This window comes from Lipotes vexillifer, unplaced genomic scaffold (genome assembly GCF_000442215.2).
Source record: "Lipotes vexillifer unplaced genomic scaffold, Lipotes_vexillifer_v1.1 scaffold1439, whole genome shotgun sequence".
NCBI lineage: Eukaryota > Metazoa > Chordata > Mammalia > Artiodactyla > Lipotidae > Lipotes > Lipotes vexillifer.
The window spans coordinates 656,707-680,288 of NW_006785059.1; the positions used below are offsets into that span (position 1 = coordinate 656,707).

The window sequence follows — 23,582 nt, forward strand, 5'->3', positions numbered from 1 at the left end:
TCCACTGGGTCTGCCAGAGCACATTGGAAACCTAGGTGGAGGTGTTGAGTTCCTGCTCATCCACCTCTTCTCTGAGACTGTCCCAGTTCCTCCCTGGGCAGCCCTGTTTCTGTACCACTTTATTTTTTTTCTCTTCTCTGTTGTTTGCTTCAGGGTATAGTATGCCTACTTCCCACACCAGCCTGAGAGCCCCTTCCTTGAGACCAGGGATCATACCTGTTTTCCCTGAACCCCCTGCCTCACACCTGGCAAAAAGCAGGAACATTTGGTAAAGGTTTTTTGGTTATTGTCTGACCCAGTAGGGTTCAGGTTCTTTTCTAACCTCCATATCCATGCATAAACCACACGTCACTTGTTGTTGAAGGTTCCCCCTATGTTTCCTAGTACGGCCAGTTACTGTAGTAAGTCAAGAAGAGCATACACTTTGGATCCAGACACACTGGGGTTGAGTCCTGGCTGTACCACTTCTAGCTGTGACCTTCCTTGACCTCTCTGAACCTCAGTTCCCTATCTGGAAAGGTCAGGTACTATATTTACCTTACTGTGTTGTCCTGGGGATGTGCCTGACACATAACAAATACTTACTGATTGGGAGCTACTATTATTGTTTCTTTGGTACTTCATTAATTCAAGGCATACTTTGTGGATGTAATAAAATGGATCAAATATCCACCTGCCTTAAGGACCTCACAGCACAGAAACGAAGACTGAGCAAACGCAAACGTAGGGTAGTGCTGGTAGGACAGGGATTGCACAGAGCTTTGGGAGTTCACAGACCAACAAATGATACGTCCCTGATCGGGTACAGCCAAAATTCCTTCCCAGTGGTTAGACTTTCCATCTTAGTATTCGCTAGATACAAGGTTGTTTTATTTTAATCTTATAGTATTAATAAACTACTACCTAGATTATATATCAGCATAAGCAGTGCTGGATAGAGACAATAGAAACTAGATAAGATTACTGAGTGAAAATGATCATTAGCTTTCTGTGCTATCTGTTGAATTTTTTTAATATACAAAAAAACCCCATATTTCATTAGTATTTTTGTTGTTGCAGTTAATCCAGAAGCTTAGAACTAGCTTTACTAACTTTATAAACCTGGCATCATTTAATTCTCCTGTTGATGATGTGCTGGGGTCAGGGGCTCAGTGGGATATTTGGGACTAATATCTTTACATCATCTCTTGCTTTCCAAGCCTTTTAATAAGGGATGAGAGAGCTACTTTTAACTAATTTCCAGATTTTTTTTTCCTATTCAGAACAAAGTAAAAGTCCTGAGAAGAGCAGGTAGAAGGAAGTGGATTAGGTTAATACATTTTCAGGAATAGCAGGGGAAATGAGGACTGGTTTCTGCCTTGTACCTTTTTTATTCTGCTTAGTATCCACTTAATATTTTCAGTGAAAGAATACCAATAGCCTGGTATGTGTAATTATTCAAAATTTAAAAGTATCCACAGTCCCATCAACTGATGAATGATCAAATTGTGGTACATCCCCACAGTGTTCATTGCAGCTCTGTTTACAATAGCCAGGACATGGAAGCAACCTAAGTGTCCATCAACAGATGAATGGATAAAGAAGATGTGGCACATATATACAATGGAATATTACCCAGCCATAAAAAGAAGTGAAATTGAGTTACTTGTAGTGAGGTGGATGGACCTAGAGACTGTCATACAGAGTGAAGTAAGTCAGAGAAAAACAAATACCATATGCTAACACATATATATGGAATCAGAAAAAAAAAAAGGTTCTGAAGAACCTAGGGGCAGGACAGGAATAAAGATGCAAACATAGAGAATGGACTTGAGGACACCGGGACGGGGAAGGGTAAGCTGGGATGAAGTGAGAGAGTGGCATGGACATATATACACTATCAAATGTAAAACAGATAGCTAGTGGGAAGCAGCCACATAGAGCAGGGAGATCAGCTCAGTGCTTTGTGACCACCTAGAGGGGTGGGTTGGGGAGGGTGGGAGGGAGACGCAAGAGGGAGGGGATATGGGGATATATGTATACGTATAGCTGATTCACTTTGTTATACAGCAGAAACTAACACCATTGTAAAGCAATTATACTCCAATAAAGATCTTAAAAAAATAAATAAAATACCCTTTTCCAAAGGGTGGGTGACTATGGGGGGGAAAAATTGTGGTACCTCCCTGCCATGGAATACTACCTAAGAATAAAAAGGATTAAACTATTGATACATGCAACAGCCTGGATGAATCTCCAGAGAATTAATGCTGAGTCAAAAAAGCCAGTCCCCAAAGGTTACATACTGTATTGTTTCATTTATATAGCATCCTTGAAATGACAAATTTATAGAAATGGAGAACAGGTTAGTAGTTGCCAGGGGTTAGGAGGAGGAAGGGCAGGAGGGAAATTATTGCAGTTTTAAAAGGGCAACATGAAGGATCCTTGTGGTGATGGAAATATTCTGTAGCTTGACTACATCAATGTCAATATCCTGGTTATGATATATGACAGTTTTACAAGATGTTACCATTGGGGGGAACTGGGTGAAGGGTACATGAGCTCTTTCTGTACTATTTCTTACAACTGCATGTTAATCTACAATTATCTCAAAATAAAAAGTCAAATTTTAAAAAAATTAGCTACAGTAATTTCCATGTGGATAACCACTTGATGTGTGTCTTAAGCCCCAGATTTTTAACATAATTAAATACTGCAAAAAGCATTTGCTTATATAGCAGCTTTTTTTTTTTCCATTGTAGAAACCTTGGACCATATGGACAAAAACAGAATGAAGTATAAATAGGAAAATAAACATAACAACTATTACCTTTTTGGTATTTTTCATTCTGTTGGGGTTTTTTTCTGAATTTGTAAATATATTTTTTTCACTTATAATTGGGGATATATAGTTTATGAGGTTTTGCATTCTGCTTTCTTGAATTTTCCATCATGCAGGTTTCTCTGTCTTTAAAATTCGTCAAAAACAATTTTCATGTGGCTATATATTCCCTTATATGGATGTTCTATAATTTATGTAATCATTCCCTAATTATTAGATGTTTGTCCATTTTATATGATAGATATCCTTACACATAAAGCTTTTTCTACATTTCCTGTTTTTTCCTTAATGTAGGTTTTTGTAAGTGGAATTACTGAATCAAAGTGCATGAGCATTTTTAAGGCTCTTTGATATAAATTACCAGATTGCTTTCTGGAAAAGTGGTACTAATTTACATTCTCACCAATAAGTGCATGTGAATGGATGAAGTCCAAGACCAAAAGTAACTAGAAACAGCATAGAATTCCAGAACAGAAAGATTCAAGATTTTTATCTTTATGTAAAGCAAAGTTTCTCTACTTCAGCACTATTGACATTTTGGGCTACATAATTCATTCTTGTTGGGGAGCCATCTTGGGCATTGGAGGATGTTTAATAGCATCCCAGGCCTCTCTACCCACTAGATGACAGTAGCACAACCTATCTCCTCACTCCAACCACCACCACAGTTGTGACAACCAAAAGTGTCTCCAGACATTGCCAAATGTCCCCCTGAGGGGCAAAATTGCTTCTGGTTGAAAACTATGAATCTAAGAGTTACATGTGCAGTAAGTCACTTATCGTTAGAATGTCTCTGACACTGTGTACAGTAATGTTCTGAAGCGTAGCCTCTCAGGGTGCTTTTCTTTCTCTGAAGTGTGTATGTGCATGTTGTCTGCAAAGTAAAATTGGCTAATCATTTCTTTAAGGCTAAGTGACTTTGTTACTACTCGGTGTGTATTTCTCCCTGCTGCTACCTCTCTGGATTCCTGGTTATTAGAGGAAATTTAAAGAAAGTGACCACACTGCCCTGCAAAAATGATTTCCCCTGGTACCTAATATGGTATTTGAAAGTGTCAGTCGGTATACCTACCCTTTGTCTTTGTCCTCTGAATAAAAAGGGCCCCAATAGACTAAGAACAACTTGGTTCCCTTGACTTTGTATGTAAAGGAAGGAGAAAGAGTGGTGTGGGATTTTTGCTAACTTAAGTTTGAGCCTTAAAAATCATAAGAAGCCTATTTTACACAGCAGGAGCTCCCAGTTGAAGGTTTGTCCCTCAGATCTACAGCCGACTTTACCTTCCATTCTTGATGGAATGCACCCGTGTGAAATGGCCACCTATGTTACTTCTGTAATATTTCAAAACATCATGGGGTCACTGGAACCCACACTCTGTTTCTGATGTATTGATATAACGTTCTGCACCCAGATCTTCTAGTAGCTCAGTTATAGTTGGTGAAGTTCCTTAATTCAAGTAAGATAAGATTCAATTTACTTTGAAAAATGAGGAACACACAAATACATCGTTAAGAACATAAACTCACTGCAAATACTCTATCCTTAAGTGATATGAAATGCATTTAAGTCTATTTTTCAGTAAAGACCTGAACCTTTGAAGTTGTCTGTTAGCCCACAGTTCTGAGGTGTAACATTTAGCTTATGAAGGTTAGTTTGACATTGACTTTCTCTACTGGCTGTTTCTGTTTGTTCCCCTTAGGAGCAGTCTCACAGGTGCTGGACAGCCTGGAAGAAATTCATGCACTTACAGACTGCAGTGAAAAGGACTTAGATTTCCTACACAGTGTTTTCCAGGATCAGCATCTTCACACACTGCTAGATGTAAGTCTTTCTTTTTATTAATTTTTTTGGGTAAATTGAACATTTACCATACCGTTTTACTTTACATGAATATCCAAATGTCCATCATAACAGTCCTTTTTCAGTTGCCTTCAGTCTGTGAGAAATGTGGGAAGTCATCCATCATAGATTCATAACTGAAATATATTATCTTACATATGGTACAAATGCAGTATAACCTAACAAGTCACAGTGGAAAAAGTTATATATTTTATATATGTGTTTCTATTAGAAGAATCCATTGATCTTAGCTGTGATTACCTTTTATTGCTTTTAAACATGGTTTTCAAACATTGCACCTCAAACATGAATATAGGAGAGAGAAAAGTAAGATATTGTGCAATGGACTGTATTCACATACACATTTCATACTTAACGTTGCTGGTTTTCATAAACTCAGTGTCTTCTCCTTAAAACATAAGAATATATTCCATCATTAAATATGACAGCCTCCACTGACAGATACAAGGAAAAGTCAGAAGCTGACAGTTCACATCTGCCTTCATTTCAGTCACATTTTAAGTAAAATACCTTTCTTATAGAACTTGGTTAACTTCAGCAGTGAAAACTTTCTTAGTGTACATATTAGTCTACTAGTACATATAAGTCTTTTTACAAGAAAAATCTTCCCTTAATAAGAGAATTATTTTGCTTTGGGATGTCTAGAACTTTTTGGTGCTCACTCTGATTAATCGACCATGTGACACGGATTAAACTAAAGCAAAATTTCCCAGAATGTATTCTACAGAGCATTGCTCTGGGAGATAGTGGTGGGTCTTGCCATTCGAGAGGGAGTAGATCTTAAATTTATTGGTTAAATTATTTATTGACTATATAAGTTTGGAAAATGCTGCATTCTTTATTCCCTTTATACGGAGTCACAATGGGTGTTAGTATATAGCAGCTCTAAGATGTCCTATAGCAAAGAAACCTTATTAACTCTAATAGCATTTCTCAAACTAATTTGGGCAGAGAACTTTTATTCACAATCCTGTCAAATTGGTAAGGACCAGTTTGGGAAAAGCTAAGCTAAGAATGTCACAGTATGTTTCAACTTCACACTAAGTGCAGTCATCTAACAGTTGCTTCTATCCATAGATTTGGTCAAATCAAATTAGTTATTATTTTTTTGATTAGTTAGGCTTTTTAAATAGTGTATGTATTAATTCAGGACTAACCGCTACAGCATGCAATCCTAAAATTTGAGTGGCTTACCGGAATAGAAGTTTATCTCTTGTTCACATCACAGTCCAATGCAGGTAGATGAAGAGGGGAGGAGCAGGAAGAGTCTCTTCCACAGAAGCATTCAGGGATCCAGGCTTCTTCCACTTTGTGATTCTGCCATCTCTCAAGGTTTTGGAATCTTCCACTGCATCCTTTGCACCCAGGATGAGAGAAAATGGAGAATTTTGCAGGGTCGAGGTTGAAAGTGGCCTGTGTCACAGTTGTCCATATTCCATTGACAAGTACTAGTTACATGCTTACCTAGATGCAAGGGAACTGGGAAATAGTTTTTAAATGTACTAAGTGAAATAAGCCAGACAGAGAAGACAAATACTGCATGGTACCAGTTATGTGTGTAATCTTAAAAAAAAAGTCAAACTCATAGAAACAAAGTGGAATGATGGTTGTCCAGGCTGGGAGGTGGGGGAAATGGGGAGAAGTTGGTATTTATCTTATTTATAAGATAAATAAGGTCAGAGGATCTAATGTATAGCATGGTGACTATAGTTAACACTGCATTTTATAATTGAAATTTGCTAAGAGAATAGAACTTAAGTATTCTCATCAAAAAAACGATAAATACGTGAAGTGATGGATGTGTTAATTAACTTGATTGTGAGAATCCTTTCACAATGTATACATTTATCAAATCATCATGTTGTACACTTTAATTATATTACAATTGTATTTGTCAATTATACTTCAGTAAAGATAAAAAATGTGCTCAGGAAGATAAGGAAATGGGTTTTCTCTTTAGTGTAATTTATCCTAAGTAATTTGAGGACATTTCAGATTAAGTTTATTTCAAGTAACTTGTTACTTTCCTTGGACACCAAAAAAGCCCTTGAAATTCGTTCTGTTTTGTGGATAGCTCCTAACATTCCATTTTCTCCTCCTTCGTTGTCATCATTGTTATTGTTAATGTGTCATTTGAATTAGGGTTTGACCTCTTTTCATTGGCTATTTAAATATCTATTCTTCTTTATCATTGTTTCATATGATGCAGAAAGGTTTTTTTGGTTTTTGTTTGTTTTTTGGGGGCGCGCCACAACACGGCATACAGGAGTTCCCCAACCAGGGTTCGAACCCGCGCCCTCTGCAGTGGAAGTGCGGAGTCTTAACCACTGGACTACCAGGGAAGTCCCAGATGCAGAAAGTTTTGACAATTGTGAATTTTCTGCAGAAGTCACAGCCTTTACTAGAACTAGTAAGTGGGATATTTGAAAGAAGCTGCAGCAGAGCATGGAGATTTGGTTTATTTCAGTGCAGTCAGTGGTTGTCATTGCTAAGATTTACTGGCCTTTAGATCAAGGACTTTTTGTCATTTAAAGGCTAAGAGTAGCCCAAATTAGTTTTCAAAGTTGGGTTTTTCTTACTTAATGTAACAAGGTATCTGAGCATACCAAGCTTGAGACTGCAGGGGAAATGCAAGAACATTGCTAGTTTCTACAAGGAGGGGCAGATATTCAGACCCAGACTGGACTTTGGAATTGAGCCAGGCTGCCAGACCTCACTGAAAATAATTATTTTGAATAACTGCTGCATTCTTGGGTAGACATTGTTACAACTTCAGAAGAGATTCCTAAATTTTAGTGAGGAAAAACATGTTTAAAGTTCCTTTGGATTTTTATTAATTATACTTATATTCCTTTGTAATTTTTATTAATTACACTTAAGTGTCTGTAGTATCAGTATGTGCCCTGTCAATGCATCTCGATTTGAAAAGGAGTTAGTGGGCTGAAAATGAGTTGTGCCCAATAAAAAGACACCGTGTCTACAGAATTTTGCAGACAAGCACTACATGTGAAGCCCAGAACTCTCCTGAAATGACTGACTATGAGGCCGACCCTGGGCAGTGTTGGGATGCATTTGGTTCTGAAGATCCAAACTGAGCCATCCTTCAATGAAAGCTTAATTGTCATGAATGAAATAATGCCCTCATGATCTACAGCCCTTAAATATGTCTCATTAAGCTCTTGTTTCAGAGTTAGCAGGCTACATTTCAATAATGTGATCAGTGAAGTGTTCAAATGGCTTCCATGTAGAGAAATCTAACTATTAAAAAAATGTTTCAATACTTCAGTACTTATGGTATGCATAAAAAAAAGGATCATGGTATGACCAACACTTGAGAAGAAGCTTTTCAAACTTTGACCATTCATTCTTCTTTCTTCTAGTGTTCCATATCCCATGCTTGGATTTGGATTGTATTGTTTTGCAGAATCATTGTTATCCTTTTCAAGAATTCCAAGTAGTGACACCTAGTGGCCTAGTTTTGTGGACCATGGCTTGATTGTTACTTAATCCCACTGAGCCATTTCATGAAATATCTTTATTATATTTAAATAATTCCTATTAATTCAATAACACTAAAAATCGTTAAGTTTGCAGCCGTCATTTTTCAGCTGACAAAAAGAAACAAGATTAAGTTCCTGAGGAAGATAAAAGATTATGTAGTGGGCTTCCCTGGTGGCGCAGTGGTTGAGGGTCTGCCTGCCGGTGCAGGGGGCACGGGTTCGTGCCCCGGTCCGGGAGGATCCCACATGCCACGGAGCGGCTGGGCCCGTGAGCCATGGCCGAAAAAAGATTATGTAGTACTTTATTTTTTCTAGTCATGCCTTTAAAATAGTAACAAGCTCAAAATTCAAAGAAACGTTATTAGAATTGGTTTGGAGGAAACAAAACATCTGTCATATTGAAAGAATTTACATGAAAACAAAAGGAGAAATACTGTGGTTCCACTGAGGGAGGAAATGCTTTCTGATTTGAATTCTAGTAAAACGCATCTAGTATAATCTGTAGTTAGAAATAGTTCTAGAACGTCTAAATATTTGCTATTCAACCAGTTCTACCTGGCACACATATGCTGCTTCTCATTTTGTGGGGAGAAATGAAGAGGCTTGAGGAAGAAGTGTGCTTGGTCCAGCTTGTTCCAATATGTCTACTTTCAAAAATTAAAAGCAGTGGTACAGTGATGGTCTTTATCTGAAATATATAGATCAATTTTAATAAAATACAATTTGGAGTGTGTTAACTGAAGCTGCCACAAACGGGTTGGCTTAAGATAACAAATTATTCTCTTACAGTTCTGGAGGCTAGAAGTCTTAAATCAGGTGTCAGCAGAGCCATGCTCCCTCCAAGTCTCCAGGGAAGAATCTTTCCTTGCCTCTTCCAGCTCTGGTAGTTGCCTGCAGTCCTTAGTGTTCTTTGGCTTCATTACTCCAGTTTCTGACTCCATCTTCACATGGCGTTCTCCTCTGTATGTGTGTGATTCTATTCAGTATGTCTTCACATGGCCTTATTATAAGGACATTAGTCATTGGATTTAGGACCCAATCTAATCCAGTATGACCTCATCTTAATTAATTACATCTGCAAAGACCTGATTTCCAAATAAGGTCACATTCTGAGATTCCGGATCAACATGAATTTTGAGGGGACAATATTCAGCCCAGTACAGCATGGAAAACTAATTTTGCCCAGAATTGATTTTTCAAGTATGAGTGCAGATTACAAAAATCAAATCTAAAATAATGAAATGTTACCCTGTCATTCATTAATTAGGCTTTCTTGGGAATTGGTGTTAAAGTGTAATTATGTCTTTTACTAATATTTTGAATCAGTTTTGGAACTTCTGTGTGATAATGTTGGATGGTGAGATGATAGAGGTGTTTTTGATGGGCTGAAAAATCAAGAGTTTTTTTCCAGATAAAAATTATTTTGCAAATGTTATTTGGTGGTGATTCTCAGTCTTATTAAGTTTTTGTAGAAATTTTCCTATTACAGAATTAATGTTTATTTTGTAAGTCAACAATGTTACAAAACATTGTTAAATTACCCATTTGTTTCTCTCTGCCAAACTTTGACAGCTAAGTTTTAAACATTCACCCACCATCTGTCATACCTCTGAGCAGCTGTTAGCATTTGTTACAGACTGCTGTTTCCATGGTAAATGTGATGCCCCACTTAATTAAGATCATTTTTCTGAGAAGTCCTAAAAAATAATCGGTGATTCGATTAATAAAGCAAAAACTAACTGCAGTAGCAACTTAATTTAGCAGTTTTATATTAATTTATAAGCAATTTTATAATAGAATATTTTAAAATATTCCATTGGAAATAAATTGATGTCCTTAATCCTCAATATTTTATATTATTGACATCTTTATTATGACTTTTCTGCTTTTTAGGGAGAGTTAGAGAGTTTTTCTATCTGACCTGGAGTTAACACTGGAAAACTACAACTCTTGATTTACTATTTTGCTTTTTTTTAGATGATATTAAATTAATAGTCATATTTGGGAATAGCTTATTTTTAGAACTCAGAAGCTTCCTAAAAGGGAAAAAATGAAACTTCTGCAATAATTTGATGTTTTTGAGCAATTTGGGGTCTGAGAAGTAAGCTGATACAGTGTTAAGTTTGGATGTTTAAATAGGTTACCAGTCAGGAAATGCCAAAGCTAAGTTACCCATGAATTTGTAGTCTGGTCGATTTGCACTTATATGTCTGGAATAATAAGGCCTATTTGAGGACCTTCAGAGGCTGAGCTACTCGTACCTTCTCAGGGTCCCATGTAGTCTTTTTTCTGTGAAGCTGGAAAAGATAGTATTTTAATAGCCTTTTCCATTAATAGTGGGTATTCTTTTCTGTCACTACACCAAACCTTGTAGCATGGTAGTTTCTTAAAGGTTATTTCCAATGTGGATTCTGAAACCATTATCAGTAAGCCTTTTGTACTCTGGTACATTAACATCCAGTATCTTGAATGGTGTATAACATTGTATTTATGTTTTCCAAATATTTGAAAATGAGCGTATATTACTTTTATGGGGGATGGTGCTGATTACATTTTTAAATTTATATACAGTACAGTTCACTCTCTGGTGTACAGTTCTGAGTGTTTACAAATGCATAAGAGTCATGTTACTGTTACCCCAATCAAGATACAAAACACATCTATCACAAACACCCTCTTTTCACAATTCCCTTGTGCTACTTCTTTCAGTTGCACTTTTTAAAACAATATTTATTTATTTATTTATGGCTGCATTGGGTCTTCATTGCTGTGCACAGGCTTCCTCTAGTTACAGCGAGCAGGGGCTACTCTTTCTTGCAGTGCGCGGGATTCTCACTGCGGTGGCTTCTCTTGCCGCGGAGCAAAGGCTCTAGGCGCGCAGGCTCAGTAGTTGTGGAGTGCAGGCTTAGTTGCTTCACATGTGGAATCTTCTCGGGCCAGGGCTTGAACCCGTGTCCCCTGCATTGGCAGGCGGATTCTTAACCACTGGGCCACCAGGGAAGTCCTCAGTTGTACTTTTAAAATAAGTTCATTCAAAAGGCTAACCTCACATCATATGCCGAGTCCTACCAGTTTTGCTTATGAAGTGTCATGTGTTCCATCCATGACATTATCTTCCATCTGGGACCCACCCCTCACCTCCTTATGGAATATGCTGCCATTCTCAGAGATGTGCAGAATGAAACTTTGTAATACATGTGTTTCATTGCTTAGCTAGGAGTGGGTAGGTACTTGATCTGTGAATATAAAATTAAATTCTAAGAACAACTCCCCCACAAACAACTCTGAAGAAAAATTCTGACATATCCGTTGGTACTTCATCAGAAGAGAAATTTTAGATCTGAGGATTTAAGAAAGAAAATTAAGTCATATCGTCAACTCAATTACTTTTTTTTTGACATCTTTATTGGAGTATACTTGCTTTACAATGGTGTGTTAGTTTCTGCTTTATAACAAAGTGAATCAGTTATACATATACATATGTTCCCATATCTCTTCCCTATTGCATCTCGCTCCCTCCCACCCTCCCTATCCCACCCCTCTAGGTGGTCACAAAGCACCGAACTGATCTCCCTGTGCTATGCGGCTGCTTCCCGCTAGCTATCTGTTTTACGTTTGGTAGTGTATAGATGTTCATGCCACTCTCACTTTGTCACAGCTTACCCTTCCCCCTCCCCATATCCTCAAGTCCATTCTCTAGTAGGTCTGTGTCTTTATTCCCATCTTGCCCCTAGGTTCTTCATCACCATTTTTTTCCCTTAGATTCCATATATATGTGTTAGCATACCGTATTTGTTTTTCTCTTTCTGACTTACTTCACTCTGTAATGACAGACTCTAGGTCCATCCACCTCACTACAAATAACTCAATTTCGTTTCTTTTTATGGCTGAGTAATATTCCACTGTATATATGTGCCACATCTTCTTTATCCATTCATCTGTTGATGGACACCTAGGTTGCTTCCATGTCCTGGCTATTGTAAATAGTACTGCCATGAACACTGTGGTACATGACTCTTTTTGAATTATGGTTTTCTCAGGGTATATGCCCAGTAATGGGATTTCTGGGTCATACGGTAGTTCTATTTTTAGTTTTTTAAGGAACCTCCATACTGCTCTCCATAGTGGCTGTATCAATTTACATTCCCACCAACAGTGCAAGAGGGTTCCCTTTTCTCCACACCCTCTCCAGCATTTTTTGTTTGTAGATTTTTGGATGATGGCCATTCTGACCTGTGTGAGATGATATCTCATTGTAGTTTTGATTTGCATTTCTCTAATGATTAATGATGTTGAGCCTCCTTTCATGTGCCTCTTGGCCATCTGTATGTCTTCTTTGGTGAGATGTCTGTTTAGGTCTTCTGCCCATTTTGGGATTGGGTTGTTTGTTTTTTCGATATTGAGCTGTATGAGCTGCCTGTAAATTTTGGAGATTAATCCTTTGTCAGTTGCTTCATTTGCAAATGGTTTCTCCCATTCTGAGGGTTGTCTTTTCGTCTTGTTTATGGTTCCCTTTGCTGTGCGAAAGCTTTGAAGTTTCATTAGGTCCCATTTGTTTATTTTTGTTTTTATTTCCATTTCTCTAGGAGCTGGGTCAAAAAGGATCTTGCTGTGATTTATGTCATAGAGTGTTCTGCCTATGTTTTCCTCTAAGAGTTTGATAGTGTTTGGCCTTACATTTGGGTCTTTAATCCATTTTGAGCTTATTTTTGTGTATGGTGTTAGGGAGTGTTCTAATTTCACTCTTTTACATGTAGGTGTCCAGTTTTCCCAGCACCACTTATTGAAGAGGCTATCTTTTCTCCACTGTATATTCTTGCCTCCTTTATCAAAGATAAGGTGACCATAGGTGCGTGGGTTTATCTCTGGGTTTTTATCCTGTTCCATTGACCTATATTTCTTTTTTTGTGCCAGTACTATACTGTCTTGATTACTGTAGCCTTGTAGTATAGTCAGAAGTCAGGGAGCCTGATTCCTCCAGCTCCGTTTTTCATGCTCAAGATTGTTTGGGCTTTTCAGGGTCTTTTGTGTTTCCATACAAATTGTGAAACTTTTTGTTCTAGTTCTGTGAAACATGCCAATGGTAGTTTGATAGGGATTGCATTGAATCTGTAGATAGCTTTGGGTAGTAGAGTCATTTTCACAATGTTGATTCTTCCAATCCAAGAACATGGCATATCTCTCCATCTATTTTTATCATCTTTAATTTCTTTCATCAGTGTCTTATAATTTTCTCCATACAGGTCTTTTGTCTCCTTAGATAGGTTTATTCCTAGATATTTTATTCTTTTTGTTGCAGTGGTAAATGGGAGTGTTTTCTTGATTTCACTTTCAGATTTTTCATCATTAGTGTATAGGAATGCCAGAGATTTCTGTGCATTAATTTTGTTTCCTGCTACTTTACCACATTCATTGATTAGCTCTAGTAGTTTTCTGGTAGCATCTTTAGGATTCTCTATGTATAGTATCATGTCATCTGCAAACAGTGACAGCTTTACTTCTTCTTTTCCGATTTGGATTCCTTTTATTTCCTTTTCTTCTCTGATTGCTGTGGCTAAAAATTCCAAAACTATGTTGAATAAGAGTGGTGAGAGTGGGAAACCTTGTCTTGTTCCTGATCTTAGTGGAAATGCTTTCAGTTTTTCACCATTGAGGATGATGTTGGCTGTGGGTTTTTCATATATGGCCTTTATTATGTTGAGGAAAGTTCCCTCTGTGCCTACTTTCTGGAGGGTTTTTTTTATCATAAATGGGTGTTGAATTTTGTCAAAAGCTTTCTCTGCATCTGTTGACCATGTAGTCTTAAAGAGTGAACTTCAGCAAATATGAAACCATCTGGGTAGTAGGGCAGTGGTGGTGGCCCTTGTGCTACCTGCCTCCTGGGGCTGGAGATTGAAGTACCCTGAAGCTTGCTTTGGATATGGGGGTCTCTCGTTCCACTGTTTCTAGCTGGATGGGCAAAAACTCCCATGTCTGTTCCCATCAGAGTATCGAAGTATTAGTGTCAATAGGAAAGTATCACATGAAACAAAATTCCTGAAATAAAGAGAGCTAGAAATATTATATGTCCTAAATATCTTCAAAATAGTTTTTCTTCATTCTTAATGTAAATATCAATAAACTTAAAGGAAAAAAATAAGCTACTAAGAATATGGTCATTTGTTACGCAGCAATAGAAAAATAATATAACTAGAAACAAAGCAAGGATTGTCCACTATTACCACTTCTATTCAACATTGTTATGGAGGTTCTGGCCAGTGCAGTAAAGCAAGAAAAAGAAATTCAAGGCATGCAGATTGGAAAAGAAGAAGTAAAACCATATTCTCACAGAGATATAGTCTTGCATGTAAAAAATCCTAAGGACACTACAAAAAAATCTACTAGAACTAATAGGCAAGTTCAGCAAGATTGCAGGATACCAGATCAACATACAAAAATTAACTGTACTTTTATATATAAGCAATGAATAATGTGAAATAGAATTTTATAAATATTCACAATACCATTGAAAAGGATAAAATACTTAGTTAATTAAACAAAAGAAGTATAGGACTCATACATTGAAAACTACAACTGTTGCTGAAAGAAAGGAAGGAAGATCTAAATAAATGGAGAGAGATAAAATGTTGGATTGGAGAATTCAATATTGTTAAGATGGAAGTTTTCTTCATGTTGAGCTATAGATTCAATGCAGTCCTTATCAGCATCCCAGCAGAATTTTTTTTAATAGAAGTTGACAGTCTGATCCTACAGTTTATATGGAAATGCCATAAACAATTTTGTAAAAAGAACAAAGCTAGAGAACTGACTTCAATGCTTGTTATAAAGCTACAGTAATGAAAATAGTATGGTATTGGTGTAAGGATAGACATAAGGATCATAGCATTCAGAAATAAACCCTCATTCATGGCCAGCTGATTTTCAACAAAGGTGCCAGGGCAGTTCAGTGGGGAGGGGATAGTGCTTTTTTGAACCGTGGTGCAGGAACAATTGGTTATCCGTATGCAAAGAAATAAACTTAGACCCTTACCTCACACCATTACACAAAGATTTCCACAAGATGGAAATTGTAAGCTTAAAACTATAAAATTTTTAGAAGAAAATATAAGGAGTAAATCTTCATTACTTTGGGTTAAGCAAAGCGTTCTAAGATACAACACAAGAGAATGCTTGAGGATGAAGAAAATATTCTAAAACTGGATTGAGGAGATGGTTGTACAGCTGTATGAATTTACTGAAAGTCATCAAACTGTACACTTACAAATGTGCAGACTGTACAGTTTATAAATGATACTCAGTAAAGCTTTTAAAAGTTAAAAAATGAGGGCTTCCCTGGTGGCGCAGTGGTTGAGAGTCTGCCTGCCGATGCAGGGGACATGGGTTCGTGCCCCGGTCCAGGAAGATCCCACATGCCGCGGAGCAGCTAGGCCCGTGAGCCATGGCCGCTGAGCCTGCGCGTCCGGAGCCTGTGTTCCACAGTGGGAGAGGCCACAACAGTGAAAGGCCCGCGTATTGCAAAAAAAAAAAAAAAAAGTTAAAAAATGAGAAGTAATGTATTTTTATTTTTAAAAATTTATTTTACCCTTTTTGCATTTTTTTAAGGTAAAGCACTGTTGGAAGTTCCTTCCATGTGCTATGGGTTATAGTATACTGTGGATCATCCCAAAATATCATTTGTTTGACACTATGACAGCAGTTTCCAGTGTCTGCTGGCATTGTCCCTGTGTCCTAACACCAATCTAGCAAAGCCAAGCTGCCTACTCTCTGCAGTGCCCAAAGCCCACTGAAGGGATCATCCCAGTAGATTTCACAGCATCATTACACTGATTTCCCCATCTCAACATTTAGCTTTATTGCTAAGAATTTACCTTTAAAATACAGCATTTTAAAGTTCATTGACTTTAAAATGCTAAATTTGTTTTTCTCTCCCAAGAACTGTTTTATTAACCAATGTGTGGTTGTGACTTGTGAAAGAAGTCCAAATTGTCTTTTTTAAATTTAAAAACATTATGAATTACATAATTGTGTGTATTTTTCAGTAAGGGAGGGGCATCTTCGCAAAGCAACATGTTTTAGTTTATTCTTTTAGTTCATTTCTTCTATATTCAAATGCATAGTCATTTCCCCAAATTCACACCTTCATGGCAGATTTAATGTGACATAATTTCCACTTTTTTGGTCTCTTTACTGTGGTAAAATATACATAACATAAAATATACCACTTTAAGCATTTTTAAGTGTACCATTTGGTGGAATTAAGTACATTCACATTGTTGTGCTACCGTCACCACCATCCATCTCCAGAACTTTTTTCAGCTTCCCCAACTGAAACTGCACCCACTTAACAGCAACTCACCATTTCCTCCTCTCCTTAGCCCCTGGCAGCCACCATTCTGCTTTCTGTCTCAAGGAATTTGACAACTGTAGTTTCCTCGTATAAGTGGGATCATACCTTATTTGTTCTTTTGTGACTAGCTTATTTCACCTAACATAATGTCCTCAGAGGTTCATCCATGTTGTAGTATGTATCAGGATTTCCTTCCTTTTAAAGACTGAAAAATAATCCATCTTATATATGTACCACATTTTGTTTATCCATTCATCCAATATCAGTGTTTTATGGTAGACAGTTATATACTAGGAAAAGCCAAATTCTCCAAGTAAAACTATCCAGTAGTAGGGAATTCAGCCTTAGTTTCATCCCCAGGCAATTGCTCTATCTGGTCTCCTATGATATACATCTTTGTGAAAGGAATGTGTGATTTTCACTGAAACTATTATTAACTACAGCAGTCCCTCTCATTCCCTTATTTGTTCAGGTGGATTACTTCTAAAACAGTGATTGGAGTTTACTCTAAAATACCAAGAATCAGCTTGTTCCCAGTACCAGTGTTTCCCACTGAGTGCCCTTCTCTTTTTATAGCACCATAGTCAACTTTACCGGAAGGCAGAGGAATGTTCAAAAAGCCTTCCAAGTGCAGCAAGCTCTGATTCTTCTTCATGCTATTCTCAAGGAAAGGGGGTGTTCCCCCCAGAAATGTGATATGCTCAGTTGAAGAATGTTCGATGGGATTGGCTTGCAGCATTCACATCCAAGACCATAGTTGCTTTCTTCTCTTTGTGGTCCTTCAAACATTATTTCATAAAACCACTTCTGCCAAACTGTCTTTTTTGTTCTCTTAACTTTCCACAACAGAAATTCATTTTTGCTACTTGTACAAATGCTTGTAGCTTTGCTACAGCTACTTGTACAAATGCTTGCTGTTTGTTTATAGAAAATAATTCATACCCTAAGTCAAAACTTATTGAATTGCCTCAGTAATTGCATATCATATGACACACCTAATGTAAATGTTTTCTTTTAAAGTGGCAAATTAATAATAGAATATTCATTTACTGTAAATATTATTTAACTATTAATGTTGATGCTTCAGAAGATCACCTTAGGAAATGAAGTTTTTAGCACTTTTTAAAATTTTTAGTGGTTTTTTTAAATGGAAAAGAAATTCATATCATAGTGAAATTTCTCACACTTGGGAAAACTCTTAGATCTAGTATTCAAATGTGCCCTATTTCATAAGATTTAATTTAAAGCAAAATAAAGCCTGCCTGTATCATCTAACTGGTTGTTTTTCCTCATGCTTTCTTTTGCTTGCTCAAGAATAGGCATTATGATTTGTTTCTTACAAGGCTTCATTTTAGAGTTATTTGCCAACTGAAAAAGGCCTAGAGAACAGTCAAGTCAGGTCATCTGAGGCCAGTGTTTAAGTTTCTCAGAAAGAGCTGCCAACTGACCAGAAATCCAGCACAGTGGCCTATGTTGTTAGGCCACCGACAGTCTTTTTAGATTGAACTAGGAGGTCAAGCAGGTCTTAATTTCTTGGATTCAAAAATAAATCCCTGTAAGAGCTATGTTCTAATGGGATTGAAACAAAAGCAGCTCTGTACACAGAGAAGTAAAACCTAAACCAAACAAGGGCCTCCTTAGGGTTACTTTTGCTGTCAAGATCCAACATATTTTGCAACCCTTTCAGGAAATCTTAAAATGGCCCAGATATACTGATTTTTAATTTCCTATTTGCCATCAGAAGAAAACTTTCATAATGGATTTAGGTAGAGTAGTATATTACTAGGCCAGCTGAGCCCCTTCTTAAGACTTGAAAGGATATATACCCCATCATGATTTTCTAAAACTTGATCTAAGCTAGCATTTCACTGCTATACTCTTAGGTTAAAGCTTTCCTGGGACATCTAACCGAACGGCTTCCAGCAACATTCTTATTGGCCACTAAGTACAGTATACAGTCCATCGGATATCCATTTCTAACTTGTGTTACCCAGTATGAACTGGGCCATAGTATTGGTAGCAGCCCTGAACCTTTCTCTAGGAAAAATCTAAATTCCAAGTTGAGACTCCTGCTACTTTATTATCATCACTAGATTTGTGAATTTGATATACTTCTTTTTTAGGTGAGAAACAAATTTAGTTTAAGATTTATAAAATTTAGCTATTTCCCTGTTTTCTGAACTTTTAGAGGGAAAGTTAGCACATAGTACAAATTGTAAAGGATAATGTACAAATAATGAAAGTACACTCTTCAAATGAATGGAGTACACTGTCTCCATTCAGATGGAGAGTCATCTGCATGACTAATGTTTGAGTGCTTTCTTCAATTATTTTAATTGAATTGATTTTTAGAAATTTTACAGAATATAAATTTTTAGGCAAAACAGTTTTTAGCGCTGATAGAATAGGCATTTTTTATCCTGTAAGAGAATGATGCCCTAGGTGATTTAATTTCTTTTTCTAAATCATAATATCCCAATGGTGCATAATCGTTCTTAGATTTGTAAGATTGGACAGGTTATATAAGTTCTTCCCAAAGTTTAATTGTAGTTCCTTAAATATTTAAAAATGCCATTTTAAATTTTGTAGTGTGTTTCTTTCACACTTAATGTTTCCCATCACACAATCTTTAAACCACTGTTAAATATGCTGCTCTTTTCCAAGTTTGGAGTATGTCATTTTTTTAAATTGAAGTATAGTTGCCATATAATATTATATGTTATAGGTATACAATTAGTGATTCACAATTTTTAAAAGTTATACTCCATAGTTATTATAAAGTACTGCCTATATTCCCTGTGTTGTACAATATGTCCTTATAGCTTATTTTAAACCTAATAATTTGTACCTCTTAATCATCTTCCCCTATATTGCCCCTCTCCCCCTTCCCTCTCCCCACTGGTAATCACCAGTTTGTCCTCTATATCTGTGTGTCTATTTCTTTTTTGTTATATTCACTAGTTTGTTTTACTTTTTATTTTATTTTTATTTATTTATTTATGTTTGGCTGCGTCGGGTCTTTGTTGCTGCCTGCAGGCTTTCTCTAGTTGCGGTGAGTGGGGTCTACTTTTCATTGCGGTGCGTGGACTTCTCATTGCTGTGGCTTCTCTTGTTGCAGAGCACGGGCTCTAGGCGTGCGGGCTTCAGTAGTTGTGGCTCGCAGGCTCTAGAGCGCAGGCTCAGTAGTTGTGGCTCGTGGGCTTAGTTGCTCCACAGCATGTGGGATCTTCCCAGACTAGGGCTTGAACCCGTGTCCCCTGCATTTGCAGGTGGATTCTTAACCACTGCACCACCTGGGAAGCCCCTGTTTTATTTTTTAGATTCCACCTATAAGTGATATCATACAGTATTTGTCTTTCTCTGACTTATTTCACTTAGCATAATGCCCTCCATTTCCATCCATGTTGCTGCTATGAATATTGGGGTGCATGTAGCTTTTCCAATGAGTGTTTTTGTTTTTTTTAGATATATACCCAGGAATGGAATTGTTGGGTCATGTCATATGGTAGTTGTCATTTTTAGTTTTTTGAGAACCCTCCATACTGTTTTCCACAGTGGCTGCACCAATTTACATCCCCACCAACGGTATATGAGGGTTCCCTTTTCTCCACATCCTCGCCAACACTTGTTATTTCTTATCTTTTTGATGGCAGCCATTCTGACAGGTGTGAGGTGATACCTCATTGTGGTTCTTATTTGCATTTCCCTGATGATTAGTGATTCTGAGTATCTTTTCATGTGCCTGTTGGTCGTCTGCATTCCCTCTTTGGAAAAATGAAATGTCTGTTCAGTTCTTCTGCCCAGTTTTTAATTGAGTTGTGTTTTTGTTTTTTTGTTTGTTTGCTTTTGATGTTGAATTGTGTGAGCTATTTATAAATGTTGGATATTAGCCGCTTATCAGTCATATCATTTGCAAATATTTTATCCCATTCAGTAGGTTGTCTTTTCATTTTGTGACTATGTCATGTTTAATGACACTAAAGATTGTTGAAAGGGCATTTCTATATTTTTACCCTAAAGACAGTAAGTTTATATATAAGCTTGAGCAGGAAAGATAGATTTTTAGATCTCAGAAGATTTTCTCTGATCTCTAGCTTCAGAAAACTGGCTCCAGTGCAGTAGTTGAATATCAGTTCCTTATATTTTAGTATTAAGTCACCTTTCCCTAACATTTTTCCAGATTTCAAATGTATTTTTTAAAATACTGTTGGATATCAATAGCTGATCTGCTGGGTTCACTGAAAAGATGTGATACTGGAACTTTGTTCCTAATCACCCAGCTTCTTCACAGCAACTGTAAGGAAATACTTAATACGATAGTCTATGTTTCCAGAGCAAGTCATTTCAGTTCCCATTATTGTTGTGCAGTATAAACTTGTGAACACTGTTATCTTTTACTAGGATCACAGACACATTTCATTGCATACTTTGCAGCTAAGGTTTTTTTTTTTTTTTTTTTTTTTTGCAGTACGCGGGCCTCTCACTGTCGTGGCCTCTCCCGTTGCGGAGCACAGGCTCCGGACATGCAGGCTCAGCGGCCATGGCTCACGGGCCCAGCCGCTTCGTGACATGTGGGATCTCCCCAGACCGGGGCACGAACCCGTGTCCCCTGCATCAGCAGGCGGACTCTCAACCACTGCACCACCAGGGAAGCCCGCAGCTAAATATTTGACCCTTGAAAACTTTAATTCTTTTCCAGCAGGGAGCTTCTTTGGTATCTTTGATTTAGGTGGTAAGATGATGGTTGCTAATATACTTCTGTGTTCCCAGCAACTGTACAAACCCATTCATTATTTGGCTCATGTCTGTAGCCTAGTTGCAAAAGTTATCATCTTTCTCAACTAAGTACATTCTGGTCCTTAGATTTGGTTTTCTCTGTGCTAGGAAGTTAGTGGGACACATAACCCGGTGATAGTAATTTTATAGGTTCTCCACCAACCACTCCGTTTTAAATGTTGATATTGCTAAGTGCTGCATATAAACTATGAGCAAAACAAAGATTTCTATTTGAGGATAAAAATCAGAAGAAAGTGAGGTACCATGGAGTATGGTAAAAAAAAAAAAAAAAAAACTTGATTTAGTGTTTTGAATGTAAATAAAAAATGACATTAACTTGTTAACTTATGTTTGAAAGTACAATCTCAGGAAAGTTCAGTTTAATATTACCACCAACTTTATTCTGCTTTATTTAAAACAACCCATCCCAAATATAGAATGTGGCCTTTTAACGGAACTGCACCTTTCTACTCCTTAAGACAGAAAGATTAAGCATGTCCATGTAGCCGTGTGGAGTCATATCTGACCCAGCGCCAGAGACTGGCAGTGAGCAGGCCTGTCTGTAAGTGAGACAGCGTGAAAGAGTCTGTTCCCCTTGCAGCTGTTCACATTTCCTCGTTTTGCCTTGGGCTCTGTGTGTGTGTGTGTGTGTGTGTGTGTGTGTGTGTGTGTGTGTGTGTTTTAATAAAAAGTGCTGAACTTGGGTAACTATAATTTCATTAGAAAGAGAAAACAAACAGTAATACAATCATTCTTGTTTTCTCTCCAGGAATAATTTATTAACAGTCTTCCCTCCCTCTGCCTCACCCTCTACACCTCAGCTTTACAAATACACTTGAAATCTTCAGATGGCAGGAAAGCAAACAACAAACGGAAATATATTTTGTCGTTTCAGTTCGCCTTGAATTTGAGCTTCTAGAGCAAGTGTTGGCAACTACAGCTGTCAGGTCAAATCCAGCCAGCTACTTGCTTTTGTAAATAAAGTTTTATTGGAACCCAGCCATGCCCATTCATTTATGGACTATTAATGGCTGCCTTCACATACATAGCAAGGTTGAGTGGTTGTGACAGAGTCCATATGGTCCACAAAGCCTGAAATGTTTATCATCTGGCCAGGCAAGGATTAGGATTCTAACATTCTTTAATAGGGCAAGGCTTGTAGTTGATTGCCTAATGTCTTTCAAATCACATTTAGGGACTTCCCTGGTGGCACAGTGGTTAAGAATCTGCCTGCCAATTCAGGGGACACGGGTTCGAGCCCTGGTCCGGGAAGATCCCACATGCCACGGAGCAACTAAGCCCGTGTGCCACAACTACCGAGCCTGAACTCTAGAATCCACAAGCCACAATCACTGAGCCCACAAGCCACAGCTACTGCAGCCCGCGTGCCTAGAGCCCATGCTCCGCAACCAGAGAAGCCACTGCAGTGAGAAGCCTGCACACCGCAACGGAGTAGCCCCTGCTCGCCACAACTAGAAAAATGCCCACGCACAGCAATGGAGGCCCAATGCAGCCAAAAATAAATAAATTAATTTATTTTTTAAAATCACATTTAGTTAGTTTTTTTCCGTACAGCCTATAAATGGCATTTTCTACAGTTCTTTTCCCGAATATTTGCTGAAGGTGTATCCCTGGCATGAGACCATGTTACTGAATTCTAATACAAGCCAAGGTACTCTGGTATGAGAGAAAGGACAGCACGTATCAGAAAGCCAGTCTAGTCCCTCCTACTCTGGCTGCAGGACCCTGAGTGCATCCCTTCATGTCACTGGTCATCAGCTCTCTCCTTCTTAAAGTGGAGGAATTGAATCATGTTGATATCTAAGATCTCTTTTACCTTGAAAATTTTTTGAAGTCAGACTTGAAACATAGCAAAAAAAAGAATTAAATGTGGTCAAACTGTATTTCTTAATTTTGAGGGAAAGTTTTTAACGGTGCAAGCAGGACAGAAGATACTGTGATACCTGGTTCCTAAAGAAACAAGGTAAAATAAGTATTCCTACTCTGTTTATTTTTATATTACTCTGATTTTTAAAAAATATATCTATTTATAGTTCCTGTGCACTTTTTAAATACTCATTTATTTTTTTTTAAGAAACATTTATTAAACATCTACTATGTACTCAGCCTCATGCTACGTGCCGTTACTGAATGTCAGAGGACTCAAGAGTCTGATCATGGAAAAGAGAAAGAACCATTTAAACAGCATGTTCTGTACTCGTGTCCCTCAGGCAGCCAGTGCCCTCTTGGCTGTTAATGCCCGGGGTGTGGCAGGTATCC

General features: G+C 37.6%; 1 protein-coding gene across 5 annotated transcripts in view; it reads left to right on the plus strand.

Annotated features, from left to right (window-relative positions):
- The window catches only part of CASK (calcium/calmodulin dependent serine protein kinase), a 394,879-nt gene that overhangs the window by 298,134 nt on the left and 73,163 nt on the right, over window positions 1–23,582 (plus strand). For all 5 annotated transcript variants that reach the window (XM_007457187.1, XM_007457185.1, XM_007457189.1 and 2 more), the window contains one exon: window positions 4,519–4,640. In XM_007457187.1, the coding sequence (XP_007457249.1) occupies window positions 4,519–4,640 (122 nt within the window). The remainder of the gene's footprint in view (window positions 1–4,518; window positions 4,641–23,582) is intronic.